At 60.8% G+C, this 19,608-nt stretch overlaps 1 protein-coding gene and 1 long non-coding RNA gene across 2 annotated transcripts; both read right to left on the bottom strand.

Annotated features, from left to right (window-relative positions):
* Window positions 1-136: 136 nt before the first annotated feature.
* Window positions 137-19,169, bottom strand: PPP5C (protein phosphatase 5 catalytic subunit). Its single transcript, XM_086872088.1, has 13 exons — window positions 19,017-19,169; window positions 16,892-17,133; window positions 12,510-12,657; window positions 10,650-10,771; window positions 9,756-9,821; window positions 8,372-8,470; window positions 8,170-8,275; window positions 5,316-5,458; window positions 3,870-3,957; window positions 3,705-3,745; window positions 2,569-2,747; window positions 2,007-2,088; window positions 137-262 (listed from the first exon to the last, which is right to left on the bottom strand). The coding sequence occupies exons 1-13, from the start codon at window positions 19,132-19,134 to the stop codon at window positions 200-202; spliced, it is 1,497 nt and encodes a 498-aa protein (XP_086728214.1). The 5' UTR covers window positions 19,135-19,169; the 3' UTR covers window positions 137-199.
* On the bottom strand, window positions 12,729-14,862 carry LOC147647391 (uncharacterized). Its single transcript, XR_015281586.1, has 3 exons — window positions 14,593-14,862; window positions 12,831-12,931; window positions 12,729-12,786 (listed from the first exon to the last, which is right to left on the bottom strand). It is a non-coding gene; the product is annotated as an uncharacterized LOC147647391 (long non-coding RNA).
* Window positions 19,170-19,608: the final 439 nt, after the last annotated feature.

Raw genomic sequence — 19,608 nt, 5'->3', positions numbered from 1 at the left:
CAAAACCCCCTCCCCAAAACCCCGGGAGGTGCCGCCCCCACCCCCCCCCCCCACCCCCACCCCTCCCCCACCCCCCCCCCCAAACTGGGAGCGCTGGGGTGGGTGGGGGAGGGGAATAAATACAATCTTTGCAATAATATTAAAACCCCCCTGGGGGGTCCTGGGGAGGGGTCGGGGTCTTTATTTGGGGAGGGGGGCGTCACATCATGCCCAGCTGCAGGAGGGTGTTCGCGTACATCATGGGCTTGACGTTGGGGTGAGGCTGGGGAGGGGGAAAAGGGGGGGGTCAGGGGGGGTCAGGGGGGGTTTGGGGGGGGTTTGGGGGGTCCCTCGAACTCCCCCTCCCCCACCCCTAATTTACAGCGGAGCCCCCCTCCCCAAAAAAAAAACAACAAAAAAAAAACCCCCCTGGGATTGGTCCCCATAAAGGTGAGACCCCAAAAAATCCCCCCAAAAACCCCTGGGACCCCCCCAGAAAAACCCTGGGACCCCTCCCCAAAAAACCCCTGGGACCCCCCCAAAAACCCCTGGGACCCCCCCCAAAAAACCCCTGGGACCCCCCCCAAAAAACCCTGAGACCCCTCCCCAAAAACCCCTGGGACTCCCCCAGAAAAACCCCTGAGACCCCTCCCCAAAATACCCCTGGGACCCCCCCAGAAAAACCCTGAGACCCCCCCTCAAAAAACCCCTGGGACCCCCCCCAAAAAACCCTGAAACCCCTCCCCAAAAACCCCTGGGACCCCTCCCCATAAAGGTGAGACCCCAAAAAATCCCCCCAAAAACCCCTGGGACCCCCCCAAAAAACCCCTGAGACCCCTCCCCAAAAACCCCTGAGACCCCTCCCCAAAAACCCCTGGGACCCCCCCAGAAAAACCCCTGGGACCCCCCCCAAAAACCCCTGGGACCCCTCCCCATAAAGGTGAGACCCCAAAAAATCCCCCCAAAAACCCCTGGGACCCCCCCCAGAAAAACCCCTGGGACCCTCCCCAAAAACCCCTGGGACCCTCCCCAAAAAACCCCTGGGACCCCCCCAGAAAAACCCCTGGGACCCTCCCCAAAAACCCCTGGGACCCTCCCCAAAAACCCCTGGGACCCCCCCCAAAAAACCCCTGAGACCCCTCCCCAAAAAACCCCTGAGACCCCACCCCAAAAACCCCTGGGACCCCCCCAAAAAAACCCCTGAGACCCCTCCCCAAAAACCCCTGGGACCCCCCCAAAAAAACCCCTGAGACCCCTCCCAAAAACCCCTGGGACCCCTCCCCATAAAGGTGAGACCCCAAAAATTCCCCCCAAAAACCCCTGGGACCCCCCCAGAAAAACCCCTGAGACCCCTCCCCAAAAACCCTGAGACCCCTCCCCAAAAACCCCTGGGACCCCTCCCCAAAAAACCCCTGGGACCCCCCCCAAAAAACCCTGAGACCCCCCCCAAAAAAACCCCTGAGACCCCTCCCAAAAACCCCTGAGACCCCTCCCCAAAAACCCCTGAGACCCCTCCCCAAAAAACCCCTGGGACCCCCCCCAAAAAACCCTGAAACCCCTCCCCAAAAACCCCTGGGACCCCCCCCAAAAAACCCTGAGACCCCTCCCCAAAAAACCCTGAGACCCCTCCCCAAAAAACCCCTGAGACCCCTCCCCAAAAAACCCCTGGGATCCCCCCCAAAAAACCCCTGGGACCCCTCCCCATAAATTTGAGACCTCCCAGGATTTTTGGGGGTCCCTGGGGGTTTTTGGGGTCCCCGGGTTGGATTTTGGGGTCCCTGGGGGGATTTTTGGGGTCCCCGGGTTGGATTTTGGGGGTCCCCGGGGGGTTTTTGGGGTCCCTGGGGGGTTTTTGGGGTCCCCAGGTTGGATTTTGGGGTCCCTGGGGGGATTTTTGGGGTCCCCAGGTTGGATTTTGGGGGTCCCTGGGGGGTTTTTGGGGTCCCCGGGTTGGATTTTGGGGTCCCCGGGTTGGATTTTGGGGCCCCCGGGTTGGATTTTGGGGGTCCCGAAGCCCCCAGACTCACCACTGCTGTGAACTGGTGGAAGTCGGGGCGGAGGTCGCTGCCCCGCAGGTGGATGTAGGAGCCCTTGTTGCCCATCTGGTCACTGCAGGGGACATGGGGGACATTGGGGACATTGGGGGACATTGGGGGACATTGGGAGACATTGGGGGGACATTGGGGGACATTGGGGGACATTGGGGACACCTGGGGACACCTGGGGGACACTTGGGGACATCACAGCACAACCCTGTGGGCCACCAAAGCTGAGGAACCACCAGGGATGGGACACCTGGGGACACCTGGGGGACACTTGGGGACATCTGGGAACACTTGGGGACACTTGGGGACACCTTGGGACACTTGGGGACACCTGGGGACACCTGGGGGACACCTGGGGACATCACAGCACAACCCTCATGGGCCACCAAGGCTGAGGAACCACCAGGGATGGGACATCTGGGGACACTTGAGGACATCTGGGGACACTTGGGGACAAAACCGCGGGGACAACGCGGCCCAGGCGACCGAGGTGACACCCAGGGGACCACGGCCGCGTCCCCAAGTGTCCCCCGGTGTCCCTCACCAGTAGTTGGGGGCGGAGAAGACGGTGACACAGCGGCCATCGTGGGCCACCTCGTAGCCCTCGGGCTTGACCTCGTGGCTGCGGATGATCAGCTCCAGGTGGTTCCGCTCCAGGAAGCGCTTGGTGACATCGGGGCCAAACTGGCAGCTGACCCCGCGCTTGCTGACCGAGCGGCCGTTCTGGGGACATTGGGGACATCATTGGGGACATTGGGGACATTGGTGACATCGGGGACATTGGGGACATTGGGGGGACATTGGGGGCATTGGGGACATTGGGGACATTGGTGACATCGGGGCCAAACTGGCAGCTGACCCCGCGCTTGCTGACCGAGCGGCCGTTCTGGGGACATCATTGGGGACATTGGGGACATTGGGGACATCATTGGTGACATCGGGGCCAAACTGGCAGCTGACCCCGCGCTTGCTGACCGAGCGGCCGTTCTGGGGACATCATTGGGGACATTGGGGACATTGGGGACATTGGTGACATCGGGGACATTGGGGACATTGGGGACATTGGGGACATCGGGGCCAAACTGGCAGCTGACCCCGCGCTTGCTGACCGAGCGGCCGTTCTGGGGACATCATTGGGGACATCGGGGACATTGGGGACATTGGGGACATTGGTGACATCGGGGCCAAACTGGCAGCTGACCCCGCGCTTGCTGACCGAGCGGCCGTTCTGGGGACATTGGGGACATTGGGGACATTGGGGACATCGGGGACATTGGGGGGATTGGGGACATCAGGGACATTGGTGACATCGGGGCCAAACTGGCAGCTGACCCCCCGCTTGCTGACCGAGCGGCCATTCTGGGGACATCATTGGGGACATCGGGGACATCGGGGACATCGGGGACATCGGGGACATTGGGGACATCGGGGACATTGGGGACATCGGGGACATTGGGGACATCGGGGACATTGGGGGGATTGGGGACATTGGGGACATTGGGGGGACATTGGGGACATCCCCAGGACCTTGGACACACCCCCAGGATTTGGGGACATTTGGGGACACCCCCAGGAGATGGGGGACAGGGCAGGGGACACCGGCAGGACCTCAGGGACAGGATTTGGGGACATTTGGGGACATTTGGGGACATTTGGGGACATTTGGGGGTCACGGCTCACCTGGGGTTGGGGGTCCGACCACAGCAGGTCACACATCGGCCCTGGGGGAGGGGACATTGGTGGGGGGGTGGGGCCACAGCTCAGCCCCTCCCCTTGGGGACACCTTGGGGACACCTTGGGGACACTTTGGGGACACTTTGGGGACATTTTGGGGAGGGGTCCCACCTGAGTCCGGGGGCTGCCGGTTCCGCTCGATCTTGCGGATGTCATCGAGGGTGACGCCGTCCTCGCTGAAGAGACCCCCGTGCATGATCTGGGGGGACATTGGGGACATTGGGGACATTGGGGACATTGGGGACATTATGGGGATTGGGGACATTGGGGACATCGGGGACATTGGGGACATCGGGGACATCGGGGACATCGGGGACATCGGGGACATCGGGGACACTGGGGACACTGGGGACATTGGGGGTATTGGGGACATTGGGGACATTGGGGGGATTGGGGACATTGGGGACATTGGGGGGACATTGGGGACATTGGGGACATCGGGGACATTGGGGACATGGGGGGGACATTGGGGACATGGGGGGGACATTGGGGACACTGGGGACACTGGGGACAGTGGGGACATTGGGGACACTGGGGACACTGGGGACATTGGGGATATTGGGGACACTGGGGACACTGGGGACAGTGGGGACATCGGGGGGGGTCAAAACCCCCCCATTTTGCGGGTGCTGCCAAAAAGGGAGCCATGCCAGTCTATGGGCGCTGCCAGATTGTGATCCCCAGTGACCGCTGTCCCCGCGCTGTCCCCACGGTGTCCCCATGGTGTCCCCACAGTGTCCCCATGGTGTCCCCATGGTGTCCCCACGGTGTCCCCACGGTGTCCCCATCCCCTCCCGCTGTCCCCATCCCCTCCCTGCTGGCCCCTGCGGTGTCCCCGTGTCCCCACCGCTGTCCCCGGCAGTGTCCCTGTGCTGTCCCCACACTGTCCCCACACTGTCCCCGCTGTCCCCATGCTGTCCCTGTGTCCCCGCTGTCCCCACTGTCCCTGTGTCCCCGTGTCCCCATGTCCCCGCTGTCCCCGTGTCCCTGGCAGTGTCCCCGTGTCCCCACACTGTCCCTGGCGCTGTCCCCATGTCCCCCCTGGTGTCCCCTGCGGTGTCCCCTGTGCTGTCCCCGTGTCCCCTGTGGTGTCCCCGCAGTGTCCCCGTGTCCCCAGCAGTGTCCCCATGTCCCCTGTGGTGTCCCCCACGGTGTCCCTGCGGTGTCCCCAGCAGTGTCCCCATGTCCCCAGCAGTGTCCCCAGCAGTGTCCCCAGCAGTGTCCCCGGTGTCCCCGCGCTGCCCCCATGCTGTCCCCGCTGTCCCCAGCAGTGTCCCCAGCAGTGTCCCCTGTGGTGTCCCCCACGGTGTCCCCAGCAGTGTCCCCAGCTGTGTCCCTGCGGTGTCCCCAGCAGTGTCCCCAGCAGTGTCCCCAGCAGTGTCCCCATGTCCCCAGCAGTGTCCCCAGCAGTGTCCCCAGCAGTGTCCCCAGCAGTGTCCCCGCAGTGTCCCCAGCAGTGTCCCCAGCAGTGTCCCCAGCAGTGTCCCCATGTCCCCAGCAGTGTCCCCAGCAGTGTCCCCGCGCTGTCCCCTGCGGTGTCCCCCGGTGTCCCCTGACCAGCACTTTGCCGTTGATGCACTGGGCCAGCGGGAGCCACTCGAAGACCTCGGAGAAGAGCGCGAACATCTGCGCCGTGTACTTGGCCTTCACCTCGCCCTCGAAGCCGTACATCTGGTTCATGGTGTCCGTCTCGTGGTTCCCTGCGGGGACATGGGGACACAGCTGGGGACATGGGGACACCCTGGGGACATGGCCGTACATCTGGTTCATGGTGTCCGTCTCGTGGTTCCCTGTGGGGACACGGGGACATGGGGACACCGGGGGACACCCTGGGGACATGGCCGTACATCTGGTTCATGGTGTCCGTCTCGTGGTTCCCTGTGGGGACATGGGGACATGGGGACAGCTGGGGACATGGGGACACCCTGGGGACATGGGGACACCCTGGGGACATGGCCGTACATCTGGTTCATGGTGTCCGTCTCGTGGTTCCCTGTGGGGACACGGGGACATGGGGACAGCTGGGGACACCCTGGGGACATGGCCGTACATCTGGTTCATGGTGTCCGTCTCGTGGTTCCCTGTGGGGACACGGGGACATGGGGACAGCTGGGGACACCCTGGGGACATGGGGACACCCTGGGGACACCCTGGGGACATGGGGACACCCTGGGGACATGGCTGTACATCTGGTTCATGGTGTCCGTCTCGTGGTTCCCTGTGGGGACACGGGGACACAGCTGGGGACAGCTGGGGACAGCCTGGGGACATGGCCGTACATCTGGTTCATGGTGTCCGTCTCGTGGTTCCCTGCGGGGACATGGGGACATGGGGACAGCTGGGGACACCCTGGGGACATGGCCGTACATCTGGTTCATGGTGTCCGTCTCGTGGTTCCCTGTGGGGACACGGGGACATGGGGACACAGCTGGGGACATGGGGACATGGGGACAGCTGGGGACATGGGGACACCCTGGGGACATGGCCGTACATCTGGTTCATGGTGTCCGTCTCGTGGTTCCCTGTGGGGACACGGGGACACAGCTGGGGACACCCTGGGGACACCCTGGGGACACTGGGGACATGGCCGTACATCTGGTTCATGGTGTCCGTCTCGTGGTTCCCTGCGGGGACACGGGGACACCCTGGGGACATGGGGACACCCTGGGGACATGGGGACAGCCTGGGGACATGGCCGTACATCTGGTTCATGGTGTCCGTCTCGTGGTTCCCTGCGGGGACATGGGGACATGGGGACAGCTGGGGACAGCCTGGGGACATGGGGACACCCTGGGGACATGGGGACACCCTGAGGACAGCTGGGGACACCCTGGGGACATGGGGACACCCTGGGGACATGGCCGTACATCTGGTTCATGGTGTCCGTCTCGTGGTTCCCTGCGGGGACACGGGGACATGGGGACACAGCTGGGGACACCTTGGGGACACCCTGGGGACACTGGGGACATGGGGGGGACACTGGGGACAGCTGGGGACACTGGGACAGCTGGGGACACGAGACACTGGGGGGTCTGGGGACACTGGGGACATGGGGGGGACACTGGGGACACCCTGGGGACACACCTGGGGACACTGGGACAGCTGGGGACAGCTGGGGACTGGGGACACGGGGAGGGTCTGGGGACACTGATGTCCCCAAAGGTGCAGGGATGTCCCCAGAGAGGTCAAGGATGTCCCCAAGAACACAGGAATGTCCCCAAAGGGGTCAGAGATGTCCCCAGAGGGGTCAGAGATGTCCCCAAGGACACAGGAATGTCCCCAGAGGGGTCAGAGATGTCCCCAAAGGGGTCAGAGATGTCCCCAGAGGGGTCAGGGATGTCCCCAAGGACACAGGAGTGTCCCCAAAGGGGTCAGGGATGTCCCCAAGGACACAGGAATGTCCCCAAGGACACAGGAGTGTCCCCAGAGGGGTCAGAGATGTCCCCAAAGGGGTCAGGGATGTCCCCAAGGACACAGGAGTGTCCCCAAGGACACAGGAATGTCCCCAGAGGGGTCAGGGATGTCCCCAAAGGGGTCAGAGATGTCCCCAAAGGGGTCAGGGATGTCCCCAAGGACACAGGAATGTCCCCAGAGGGGTCAGGGATGTCCCCAAGGACACAGGAATGTCCCCAGAGGGGTCAGGGATGTCCCCAAAGGGGTCAGAGATGTCCCCAAAGGGGTCAGGGATGTCCCCAAGGACACAGGAATGTCCCCAGAGGGGTCAGAGATGTCCCCAGAGGGGTCAGGGATGTCCCCAAAGGGGTCAGGGATGTCCCCAGGGACACAGGAATGTCCCCAGAGGGGTCAGAGATGTCCCCAAAGGGGTCAGAGATGTCCCCAAGGACACAGGGATGTCCCCAAGGACACAGGAATGTCCCCAGAGGGGTCAGGGATGTCCCCAAAGGGGTCAGAGATGTCCCCAAAGGGGTCAGGGATGTCCCCAAGGACACAGGAATGTCCCCAAGGACACAGGAGTGTCCCCAGAGAGGTCAGGGATGTCCCCAGAGGGGTCAGGGATATCCCCAAGGACACAGGAGTGTCCTCAAGGACACAGGAATGTCCCCAGAGGGGTCAGGGATGTCCCCAAAGGGGTCAGGGATGTCCCCAAAGGGGTCAGAGATGTCCCCAGAGGGGTCAGGGATGTCCCCAGAGGGGTCAGAGATGTCCCCAAAGGGGTCAGGGATGTCCCCAAGGACACAGGAGTGTCCCCAACCCCAAGGCGACAAACCCCGCCCACCCCCGCCCAAGACCTGCCAAAAAGTGATCCACCCGCCACACCAGGCGCTGCCACATAGTGATCCACGCCGACACCAAGGTGACACCAAGGTGACACAAAGGTGGGGACACCAAAACCACCCCCCGAGGGGGTCCCCAAAGCCTCCCCCAGGGCTCTGGAACCTTCTGGAATTACCTCGGAGCAGGTGGAAGTGGTCGGGGTAGAGCAGCTTGAAGCCGAAGAGCGTCAGGATGACCTCGACCGAGAAGGAGCCGCGGTCCACGAAGTCCCCGTTGAAAATCTGACAGCGGTTGAGGACTAAAAACCCCCAGAAACGGCCCCAAAACGTCCCCAAGGTGTCCCCAGGGTGTCCCCAAGGCTCGCTGGGGGTGGATACGTAAGGGTTGGACTCGGAGGGGAGCCCGTTGAGCTCGAAGATGTTCAGGAGGTCGTAGAACTGTCCGTGGGTGTCGCCGCACACCGTCACCTTCTCTGTCTGGGGACCCCAAAATCACCCCAAATCAACCCAAAATCTGTCCCAAATCAACACAAAATTCACCCCAAATCTGTCCCAAATCTGTCCCAAATCTGTCCCAAATCAACCCAAAATTCACCCCAAAATCAACCCCCAAATCCAGGTAGAACTGTCCGTGGGTGTCGCCGCACACCGTCACCTTCTCTGTCTGGGGACCCCAAAATCACCCCAAAATCAACCCAAATCAACCCAAAATTCATCCCAAATCTGTCCCAAATCAACACAAAATTCACCCCAAAACAACCCAAAATTCACCCCAAAATCAACCCCAAAATCCACGTAGAACTGTCCGTGGGTGTCGCCGCACACCGTCACCTTCTCTGTCTGGGGACCCCAAAATCAACCCCAAATCAACCCAAAATCAACCCAAAATTCACCCCAAATCTGTCCCAAATCAACACAAAATTCACCCCAAAACAACCCAAAATTCACCCCAAAACAACCCCAAATCAACCCAAAATCTGTCCCAAATCAACACAAAATTCACCCCAAAACAACCCAAAAATCTGATCCCAAATCAACCCAAAATCAACCCAAAATTCACCCCAAATCAACCCAAAATCAACCCCAAAATCTGTCCCAAATCAACCCCAAATCAACCCAAAATCTGTCCCAAATCAACACAAAATTCACCCCAAATTAACCCAAAATCTGACCCAAATCAACACAAAATTCACCCAAAATCAACCCCAAAATCAACTCCAAAATCTGACCCAAATCAGCCCCAAATTGGCCCAAAATCAACCCAAAATCCAACACAAAATTAACCCAAAATTAACCCCAAATTAACCCAAAATCAACCCCAAATTAACCCCAAATCCAACAAAAATTAACCCAAAATCCAACACAAATTAACCCCAAATTACCCCAAATGATCCCCTAATGAACCCCTAATTAATTAACCCAAAATCAACCCCAAATTGGCCCAAAATCAACCCCAAATTAACCCAAAATCCAACACAAATTAACCCAAAATTAACCCCAAATTAACCCCAAATTACCCCAAATTAACCCCAAATTACCCCAAATGATCCCCTAATGAACCCCTAATTAATTAACCCCAAATCAACCCCAAATTAACCCAAAATCAACCTCAAATTAACCCAAAATCCAACACAAATTAACCCAAAATTAACCCCAAATTAACCCAAATTAACCCCAAAATAACCCCAAATTACCCCAAATGATCCCCTAATGAACCCCTAATGAACCCCTAATTAATTAACCCCTAATTAAAGCCCCTCACCTCCTTCAGGGTGGTCTCCACCAGGGTGGGCAGCTTGGCCAGCACCTCCTTCACCTGCACCAGGATCTGTGGGGAGGGGGCAGGGGGGGGTCACAGAGGGCATTTTTGGGGGGGATTTTGGGGTTTTTGGGGGGTTTCTTTTTTTGGGGGGATTTTTTGGGGGATTTTAAATCATTTTGGGCTCATTTTTGGCTCATTTTTGGCTCATTTTGGGCTCATTTTTGGCTCACTTTGGGCTCATTTTGGGCTCGTTTTTGGCTCATTTTGGGCTCATTTTTGGCTCATTTTGGGCTCATTTTTGGCTCATTTTTGGCTCACTGGGCTCATTTTTGGCTCATTTTGGGCTCATTTTGGGCTCATTTTGGCTCATTTTGGGCTCATTTTTGCCTCATTTTGGGCTCATTTTGGGCTCTTTTTGCCTCATTTTTGGCTCACTTTGGGCTCATTTTTGGCTCATTTTTGGCTCGTTTTTGGCTCATTTTTGGCTCATTTTGGGCTCGTTTTTGGCTCATTTTGGGCTCATTTTGGGCTCATTTTTGGCTCACTTTGGGCTCATTTTTGGCTCATTTTGGGCTCATTTTTGCCTCATTTTTGGCTCGCTTTTGGCTCACTTTGGGCTCATTTTTGGCTCGTTTTTGGCTCACTTTTGGCTCGTTTTTGGCTCATTTTGGGCTCATTTTGGGCTCATTTTTGGCTCGTTTTTGGCTCACTTTTGGCTCGTTTTTGGCTCATTTTGGGCTCATTTTGGCTCGTTTTTGGCTCATTTTTGCCTCATTTTTGGCTCATTTTTGGCTCATTTTGGGCTCGTTTTTGCCTCATTTTTGGCTCATTTTGGGCTCATTTTTGGCTCGTTTTTGGCTCATTTTGGGCTCGTTTTATATCATTTTTTCCCACCTGATAAGCGCATTTCCTGTGCAGCTTCTTCTGCTCCTTGTACCACTGCATCAGCTCCTTCATGAAGGACAAGGTGACCTTGCCTTCCTCCAGCTTGGGACCACTGTACTCATCCTCGATGGCTGGGGGGGTGTGAGAGGGGTGTGAGACCCCCCTGGGACCCCCCAAAAACCTCCTGGGACCCCCAGGGACCCCCCAAAAACCCCCAGGAACCCCCTGGGGTCACTCCATGAAGGACAAGGTGACCTTGCCTTCCTCCAGCTTGGGACCACTGTACTCATCCTCGATGGCTGGGGGGGCGTGAGAGGGGTGTGGGACCCCCCAAAAACCCCCTGAGACCCCCAGGGACCCCCCAAAACCCCCTGGGACCCCCCAAAAACCCCCAGGAACCCCCAGGGTCACTCCATGAAGGACAAGGTGACCTTGCCTTCCTCCAGCTTGGGACCACTGTACTCATCCTCGATGGCTGGGGGGGGTGAGAGGGGTGTGAGACCCCCCTGAGACCCCCTGAGACCCCCCTGGGACCCCCCAAAACCCCCTGGGACCCCCTGGGACCCCCCAAAAACCCCCAGGAACCCCCAGGGGTCACTCCATGAAGGACAAGGTGACCTTGCCTTCCTCCAGCTTGGGACCACTGTACTCATCCTCGATGGCTGGGGGGGCGTGAGAGGGGTGTGAGACCCCCCTGGGACCCCCCAAAATCCCCAGGGACCCCCTGAGACCCCCTGGGACCCCCAAAACCCCCTGGGACCCCCCCAGGGTCACTTCATGAAGGACAAGGTGACCTTGCCTTCCTCCAGCTTGGGACCACTGTACTCATCCTCGATGGCTGGGGGGGGTGAGAGGGGTGTGAGACCCCCCTGAGACCCCCTGAGACCCCCCTGGGACCCCCCAAAAACCCCCTGAGACCCCCCAAAAACCCCCAGGAACCCCCTGGGGTCACTCCATGAAGGACAAGGTGACCTTGCCTTCCTCCAGCTTGGGACCACTGTACTCATCCTCGATGGCTGGGGGGGCGTGAGAGGGGTGTGAGACCCCCCTGGGACCCCCTGAGACCCCCTGGGACCCCCTGGGACCCCCTGAGACCCCCCAAAAACCCCCTGGGACCCCCCTGGGGTCACTCCATGAAGGACAAGGTGACCTTGCCTTCCTCCAGCTTGGGACCACTGTACTCATCCTCGATGGCTGGGGGGGCGTGAGAGGGGTGTGAGACCCCCCTGGGACCCCCCAAAAACCCCCTGAGACCCCCAGGGACCCCCCAAAAACCCCCAGGAACCCCCTGGGGTCACTCCATGAAGGACAAGGTGACCTTGCCTTCCTCCAGCTTGGGACCACTGTACTCATCCTCGATGGCTGGGGGGGCGTGAGAGGGGTGTGAGACCCCCCTGGGACCCCCCAAAAACCTCCTGGGACCCCCTGGGACCCCCCTGAGACCCTCCTGGTGATGCTCCTGGTGACCCCCAGCCCCTCCCGGTGACCCCAGGGACCCTCCCGGTGACCCCCAGCCCCTCCTGGTGACCCCCATCTCCTCCTGGTGACCCCAGCCCCTCCTGGTGACCCCAGGGACCCTCCCGGTGACCCCCAGCCCCTCCTGGTGACCCCCAGCCCCTCCTGGTGACCCCAGGGACCCTCCTGGTGACCTCAAGGACCCTCCTGGTGACCCCCAGCCCCTCCCGGTGACCCCCAGCCCCTCCTGGTGACCCCCGGGACCCTCCCAGTGACCCCCAGCCCCTCCCAGGGACCCTCCTGGTGACCCCCATCTCCTCCCAGTGACCCCAGCCCCTCCCGGTGACCCCCATCTCCTCCCAGTGACCCCCATTCCCCCCGGGACCCCCCTGGCGGGCTGGGGAGGGGTCTCACTCATGCTCTCGATGTCCAGCGAGTCGACCACGGAGCGTTTGTGCTCGTCGCTGGCGATGGCTCGCTCGAACGCCTTCTGCTTGACCATGCGGTGACACTCCTGGAACTTGAGCCGGGCGTCCTTGTCCTGGGGCCTCACCTTCACCACCTGGGGACAGGGGACAGGGAGGGGACACACCTGAGGGCCTGGGGACACACCTGGGACACCCCTCAGGGCTTGGGGACACTCCTGGAACTTGAGCCGGGCGTCCTTGTCCTGCGGCCTCACCTTCACCACCTGGGGACAGGGGACAGGGGACACCTGAGGGTGAGGGGACACACCTGGGGACATCATTGGGACACCCTGGGACACCCCTCAGGGTGAGGGGACACTCCTGGAACTTGAGCCGGGCGTCCTTGTCCTGCGGCCTCACCTTCACCACCTGGGGACAGGGGACAGGGGACACCTGAGGGCCTGGGGACACACCTGGGGACATCATTGGGACACCCCTCAGAGCCTGGGGACACTCCTGGAAACTCCTGAACCTGAGCCGGGCGTCCTTGTCCTGGGGCCTCACCTTCACCACCTGGGGACAGCGAGGGGACACACCTCAGGGCCTGGGGACACACCTGGGACACACCTGGGACACACCTCAGGGCCTGGGGACACACCTGGGACACACCTGGAACACCTCAGGGCCTGGGGACACACCTGGGGACATCATTGGGACACCCTGGGACACCCCTCAGGGTGAGGGGACACTCCTGAACCTGAGCTGAGCGTCCTTGTCCTGGGGCCTCACCTTCACCACCTGACAGGGGACACCTGAGGGCCTGGGGACAGGGGACACCTCAGGGCCTGGGGACACACCTGGGGACATCATTGGGACACCCTGGGACACCCCTCAGGGCTTGGGGACACTCCTGGAACTTGAGCCGGGCGTCCTTGTCCTGCAGCCTCACCTTCACCACCTGGGGACAGGGGACAGGGGACACCTCAGGGCCTGGGGACACACCTGGGGACATCATTGGGACACCCCTCAGAGCCTGGGGACACTCCTGGAAACTCCTGAACCTGAGCCGGGCGTCCTTGTCCTGGGGCCTCACCTTCACCACCTGGGGACAGCGAGGGGACACACCTCAGGGCCTGGGGACACACCTGGGACACACCTGGAACACCTCAGGGCCTGGGGACACACCTGGGGACACACCTCAGGGCCTGGGGACACACCTGGGGACATCATTGGGACACCCCTCAGAGCCTGGGGACACTGCTGGAAACTCCTGAACCTGAGCCGGGCGTCCTTGTCCTGCGGCCTCACCTTCACCACCTGGGGACAGGGGACACCTGAGGGTGAGGGGACACACCTGGGGACATCATTGGGACACCCTGGGACACCCCTCAGGGCCTGGGGACACCCTGGGACACCCCTCAGGGCTTGGGGACACTCCTGGAACTTGAGCCGGGCGTCCTTGTCCTGGGGCCTCACCTTCACCACCTGACAGGGGACAGGGAGGGGACACACCTCAGGGCCTGGGGACACACCTGGGACACACCTGGGACACCTCAGGGCCTGGGGACACACCTGGGACACACCTGGGACACCTCAGGGCCTGGGGACACCCTGGGACACACCTGGGACACTCCTGGGACACCTCAGGGCCTGGGGACACACCTGGGGACATCATTGGGACACCCTGAGACACCCCTCAAGGCTTGGGGACACTGCTGGGACACACCTGGGACACCCCTCAGGGCCTGGGGACATTCCTTGGGGACATGGAATGTTCTTAAGCCTCCAGTGACCCCAGGATGGACACAGTGACCACAGGGATGGACACAGTGACCACAGGGATGGACACACTGACCCCAGGGATGGACACAGTGACCACAGCATGGACACACTGACCACAGCATGGACACACTGACCCCAGGGATGGACACAGTGACCCCTCCTCACCATCTCGTAGTCCTTGAGGGCCGCCTTGAACTTGCCCAGGGCCATGTTGCTGACCCCAGAGTGGACACAGTGACCCCAGCATGGACACACTGACCCCAGCATGGACCCCAGACCCCAGGATAGACCCCCAGACCCCTCCTCACCATCTCGTAGTCCTTGAGGGCCGCCTTGAACTTGCCCAGGGCCATGTTGCTGGCCGCTCTCCGGTAGTAGCCCTTGAGGTACTTGGCGTCCAGCTGGACAGCACCAGTGACCCCAGGGATGGACACAGTGACCACAGGGATGGACACACTGACCACATCTAACCCTGACTGATCCCAGGGATGGACACACTGACCCCAGGGATGGACACACTGACCACACACTGACCCCAGGGATGGACACACTGACCACATCTAACCCTGACTGACCCCAGGGATGGACACACTGACCCCCAGACCCCTCCTCACCATCTCGTAGTCCTTGAGGGCCGCCTTGAACTTGCCCAGGGCCATGTTGCTGGCGGCTCTCCGGTAGTAGCCCTTGAGGTACTTGGCGTCCAGCTGGACAGCACCAGTGACCCCAGGGATGGACACAGTGACCACACCGAACCCTGACTGACCCCAGCATGGACACACTGACCCCAGGGATGGACACAGTGACCCCAGGGATGGACACACTGACCACATCTAACCCTGACTGACCCCAGGGATGGACACACTGACCCCAGGATGGACACACTGACCCCAGGGATGGACACAGTGACCCCAGGGATGGACACACTGACCACAGGGATGGACACAGTGACCCCAGGGATGGACACACTGACCACATCTAACCGTGACTGACCACATCATGGACACACTGACCACAGGGATGGACACACTGACCCCAGCATGGACCCCAGACCCCAGAGTGGACACACTGACCCCTCCTCACCATCTCGTAGTCCTTGAGGGCCGCCTTGAACTTGCCCAGGGCCATGTTGCTGACCCCAGAGTGGACACAGTGACCCCAGGGATGGACACACTGACCACACACTGACCCCAGCATGGACACACTGACCACAGGGATGGACACACTGACCACAGGGATGGACACACTGACCCCAGGATGGACACAGTGACCACAGCATGGACACACTGACCACATCTGACCCACACTGACCCCAGGGATGGAAACCCTGATCCCCCAGACCCCTCCTCACCATCTCGTAGTCCTTGAGGGCCGCCTTGAACTTGCCCAGGGCCATGTTGCTGACCCCAGAGTGGACACACTGACCCCAGGGATGGACACAGTGACCCCAGGGATGGACACACTGACCACACACTGACCCCAGCATGGACACACTGACCACAGGATGGACACACTGACCACACACTGACCCCAGGGATGGACACACTGACCACACACTGACCCCAGGGATGGACACACTGACCACAGGGATGGACACACTGACCCCAGGATGGACACAGTGACCCCCCAGACCCCTCCTCACCATCTCGTAGTCCTTGAGGGCCGCCTTGAACTTGCCCAGGGCCATGTTGCTGACCCCAGGGATGGACACACTGACCCCAGGGATGGACACACTGACCACACACTGACCCCAGCATGGACCCCAGACCCCAGAGTGGACACACTGACCCCTCCTCACCATCTCGTAGTCCTTGAGGGCCGCCTTGAACTTGCCCAGGGCCATGTTGCTGACCCCAGGGATGGACACACTGACCCCAGGGATGGACACACTGACCACACACTGACCCCAGCATGGACCCCAGACCCCAGAGTGGACACACTGACCCCTCCTCACCATCTCGTAGTCCTTGAGGGCCGCCTTGAACTTGCCCAGGGCCATGTTGCTGGCGGCCCTGCGGTAGTAGCCCTTGAGGTACTTGGCGTCCAGCTGGACAGCACCAGTGACCCCAGGGATGGACACACTGACCCCAGGGATGGACACACTGACCCCAGGGATGGACACAGTGACCACATCTAACCCTGACTGACCACAGGATGGACACACTGACCCCACACTGACCACAGCATGGACACACTGACCCCAGGATGGACACAGTGACCCCCCAGACCCCTCCTCACCATCTCGTAGTCCTTGAGGGCCGCCTTGAACTTGCCCAGGGCCATGTTGCTGACCCCAGGGATGGACACACTGACCCCAGCATGGACCCCAGACCCCAGGATGGACACACTGACCACAGCATGGACACACTGACCCCAGGATGGACACAGTGACCCCAGCATGGACCCCAGACCACAGGGATGGACACACTGACCCCAGGGATGGACACACTGACCCCCCAGACCCCTCCTCACCATCTCGTAGTCCTTGAGGGCCGCCTTGAACTTGCCCAGGGCCATGTTGCTGACCCCAGGGATGGACACACTGACCACACACTGACCCCAGCATGGACCCCAGACCCCAGGATAGACCCCCAGACCCCTCCTCACCATCTCGTAGTCCTTGAGGGCCGCCTTGAACTTGCCCAGGGCCATGTTGCTGGCCGCTCTCCGGTAGTAGCCCTTGAGGTACTTGGCGTCCAGCTGCAGGGCGCGCGTGGCGTCGGCCAGGGCGTAGCCGTAGCACTCGGTGCGCAGGTAGGCCAGGCTCCGGTTGCCGTAGTACACCGCGCTGCCCGGGTTCAGCTCGATGGCGCTGCTGTACAGCTTGACCGCGCTCTCGTAGTCCTTGGCTGCTCACCGGAGGGGTCAAGGGGTCACCGGAGGGGTCAAGGGGTCACCGGAGGGGTCACACGGGGGTCAACGGGTCAGCCGGGGGTCACGCAGGGGTCAACCGGGGGTCAACGGGTCATTCGGGGGTCAGCCGGGGGTCAACGGGTCACCCAGGGGTCACCCAGGGGTCAACAGGTCACCCAGGGGTCACCCAGGGGTCACCCAGGGGTTATGGGGTCATGGGGATGGAGGGGTCATGGAGGGGTTGTGGCGTCATGGAGGGGTTATGGGGTCATGGAGGGGTCATGGAGGGGTCATGGAGGGGTTATGGAGGGGTCACAGGGTCATGGGGTCATGGAAGGGTCACGGAGGGGTCACGGGGTCATGGAGGGGTCATGGAGGGGTCATGGAAGGGTCATGGAGGGGTTATGGGGTCATGGAGAGGTCATGGAAGGGTCATGGAGGGGTTATGGGGTCATGGAGGGGTTATGGAGGGGTTATGGGGTCATGGAGGGGTCATGGAAGGATCATGGAGGGGTCACAGGGTCATGGGGTCATGGAGGGGTCATGGAGGGGTCATGGAGGGGTCACAGGGGGTCAGAGGGAAGGGGTGGATGGTGGGAGTGGCCGGAGTGAAGAGGTCAGGTGTGGGTGCATGGATGAGGCCGGGAGTGACCCCAAAGGCCAGGAGTGACCAAACCCTATAGATCCCAATCTGGCAGCCCCTATAGATCCCTATAGATCCCTATAGATTCCCATCTCACAGCCACCATTGCCCCCTATAGATCCCAATCTGGCAGCCCCTATAGATCCCTATAGATCCCCATAGATCCCTATAGATCCCCATCTCACAGCCCCACTGCCCCCTATAGATCCCTATTTGGCAGCCCCTATGGATCCCCATCTCACAGCCCCACTGCCCCCTATAGATCCCAATCTGGCAGCCCCTATAGATCCCTATAGATCCCCATCTGGCAGCCCCCATTAACTCCAAAGGATCCCTATCTGGCAGCCCCTATAGATCCCAATATGGCAGCCCCTATGGATCCCTATCTGGCAGCCCCCATTACCTCCAATGGATCCCTATCTGGCAGCCCCTATAGATCCCTATAGATCCCCATCTGGCAGCCCCCATTGCCCCCTATGGATCCCTATCTGGCAGCCCCTATATATCCCTATCTGGCAGCCCCCATTAACTCCAATGGATCCCTATCTGGCAGCCCCTATAGATCCCTATAGATCCCCATCTGGTAGCACCCATTGCCCCCTATAGATCCCAATATGGCAGCCCCTATGGATCCCTATCTGGCAGCCCCCATTGACCCCCATGGATCCCTATCTGGCAGCCCCCATTAACTCCAATGGATCCCTATCTGGCAGCCCCTATAGATCCCTATCTGGCAGCCCCCATTAACTCAAATGGATCCCTATCTGGCAGCCCCTATAGATCCCTATCTGGCAGCCCCCGTTACCGGCCATGGATCCCTATCTGGCAGCTCCGTTACCGGCCTCAGCTCACAATCTGGCAGCCCCCATTAACTCAAATGGATCCCTATCTGGCAGCTCCGTTACCGGCCGCAGCTCACAATCTGGCAGCCCCGTTAACTCCAATGGATCCCTATCTGGCAGCTCCGTTACCGGCCGCAGCTCACAATCTGGCAGCCCCCGTTACCGGCCATGGATCCCTATCTGGCAGCTCCGTTACCGGCCGCAGCTCACAATCTGGCAGCCCCGTTAACTCCAATGGATCCCTATTTGGCAGCTCCGTTACCCCGCGCTGCCCTCAGCGGCTCACAATCTGGCAGCCCCCATTAACTCCAACGGCTCCCTATCTGGCACCCCCCGCTCCCCGCCGTTGCTGGCCGTGGCTCCCTCTCCGGTAGCCCCCGTTGCCCGCCGGTACCTTTGAAGAACTCGTTGGCGCGGGCCTTCAGTTCCTCCGCCCGCTCGAGCTCGGCGGGGCTCGGGGGCCGCCCGGGGCCGGCGCCGCCGCCGCTCCCCGCCCGCTCTTCCTCCGCCATGGCCGGGCCGCAAAGCGCCGCCGCTGCTGCCGGGCGAGGCCGCCAAGCGCAGGTGTCGCAAAGCGGCGGTGGGAGGGGGAGCGGTGTCGTAAAAGGGAAAAGGGGGGGGGGGTGTCGCGTCCCCAAATGTCCCCAAAATGTCCCCAAAATGTCCCCAAATGTCCCCAAATGTCCCCAAAATGTCCCCAAATGTCCCCAAAATGGCCCCAAATGTCCCCAAAATGGCCCCAAATGTCCCCAAATGGCCTCAAATGGCCCCAAATGTTCTCGGGGTGACCCCAAATGTCCTCGGGGTGACCTCAGGGTGTCCCCAAGATGACCCCAAGGGGTCCCCAAATGTCCCCAAATGTCCTCGGTGTGACCCCAAATGTCCCCAGGGTGTCCCCGGGGTGTCCCCAGGTGTCCCCAGGTGTCCCCAAGGGGTCCCCAAATGTCCCCAAGGGGTCCCCAAATATTCCCAAGGGGTCCCCAGGT

This window comes from Cyanistes caeruleus, chromosome 38, assembly GCF_971803275.1.
Source record: "Cyanistes caeruleus chromosome 38, bCyaCae1.hap1.1, whole genome shotgun sequence".
Lineage (NCBI taxonomy): Eukaryota > Metazoa > Chordata > Aves > Passeriformes > Paridae > Cyanistes > Cyanistes caeruleus.
Note: the sequence above shows the minus strand (reverse complement) of the source record. Positions and strands in the feature narration are given on the sequence as shown.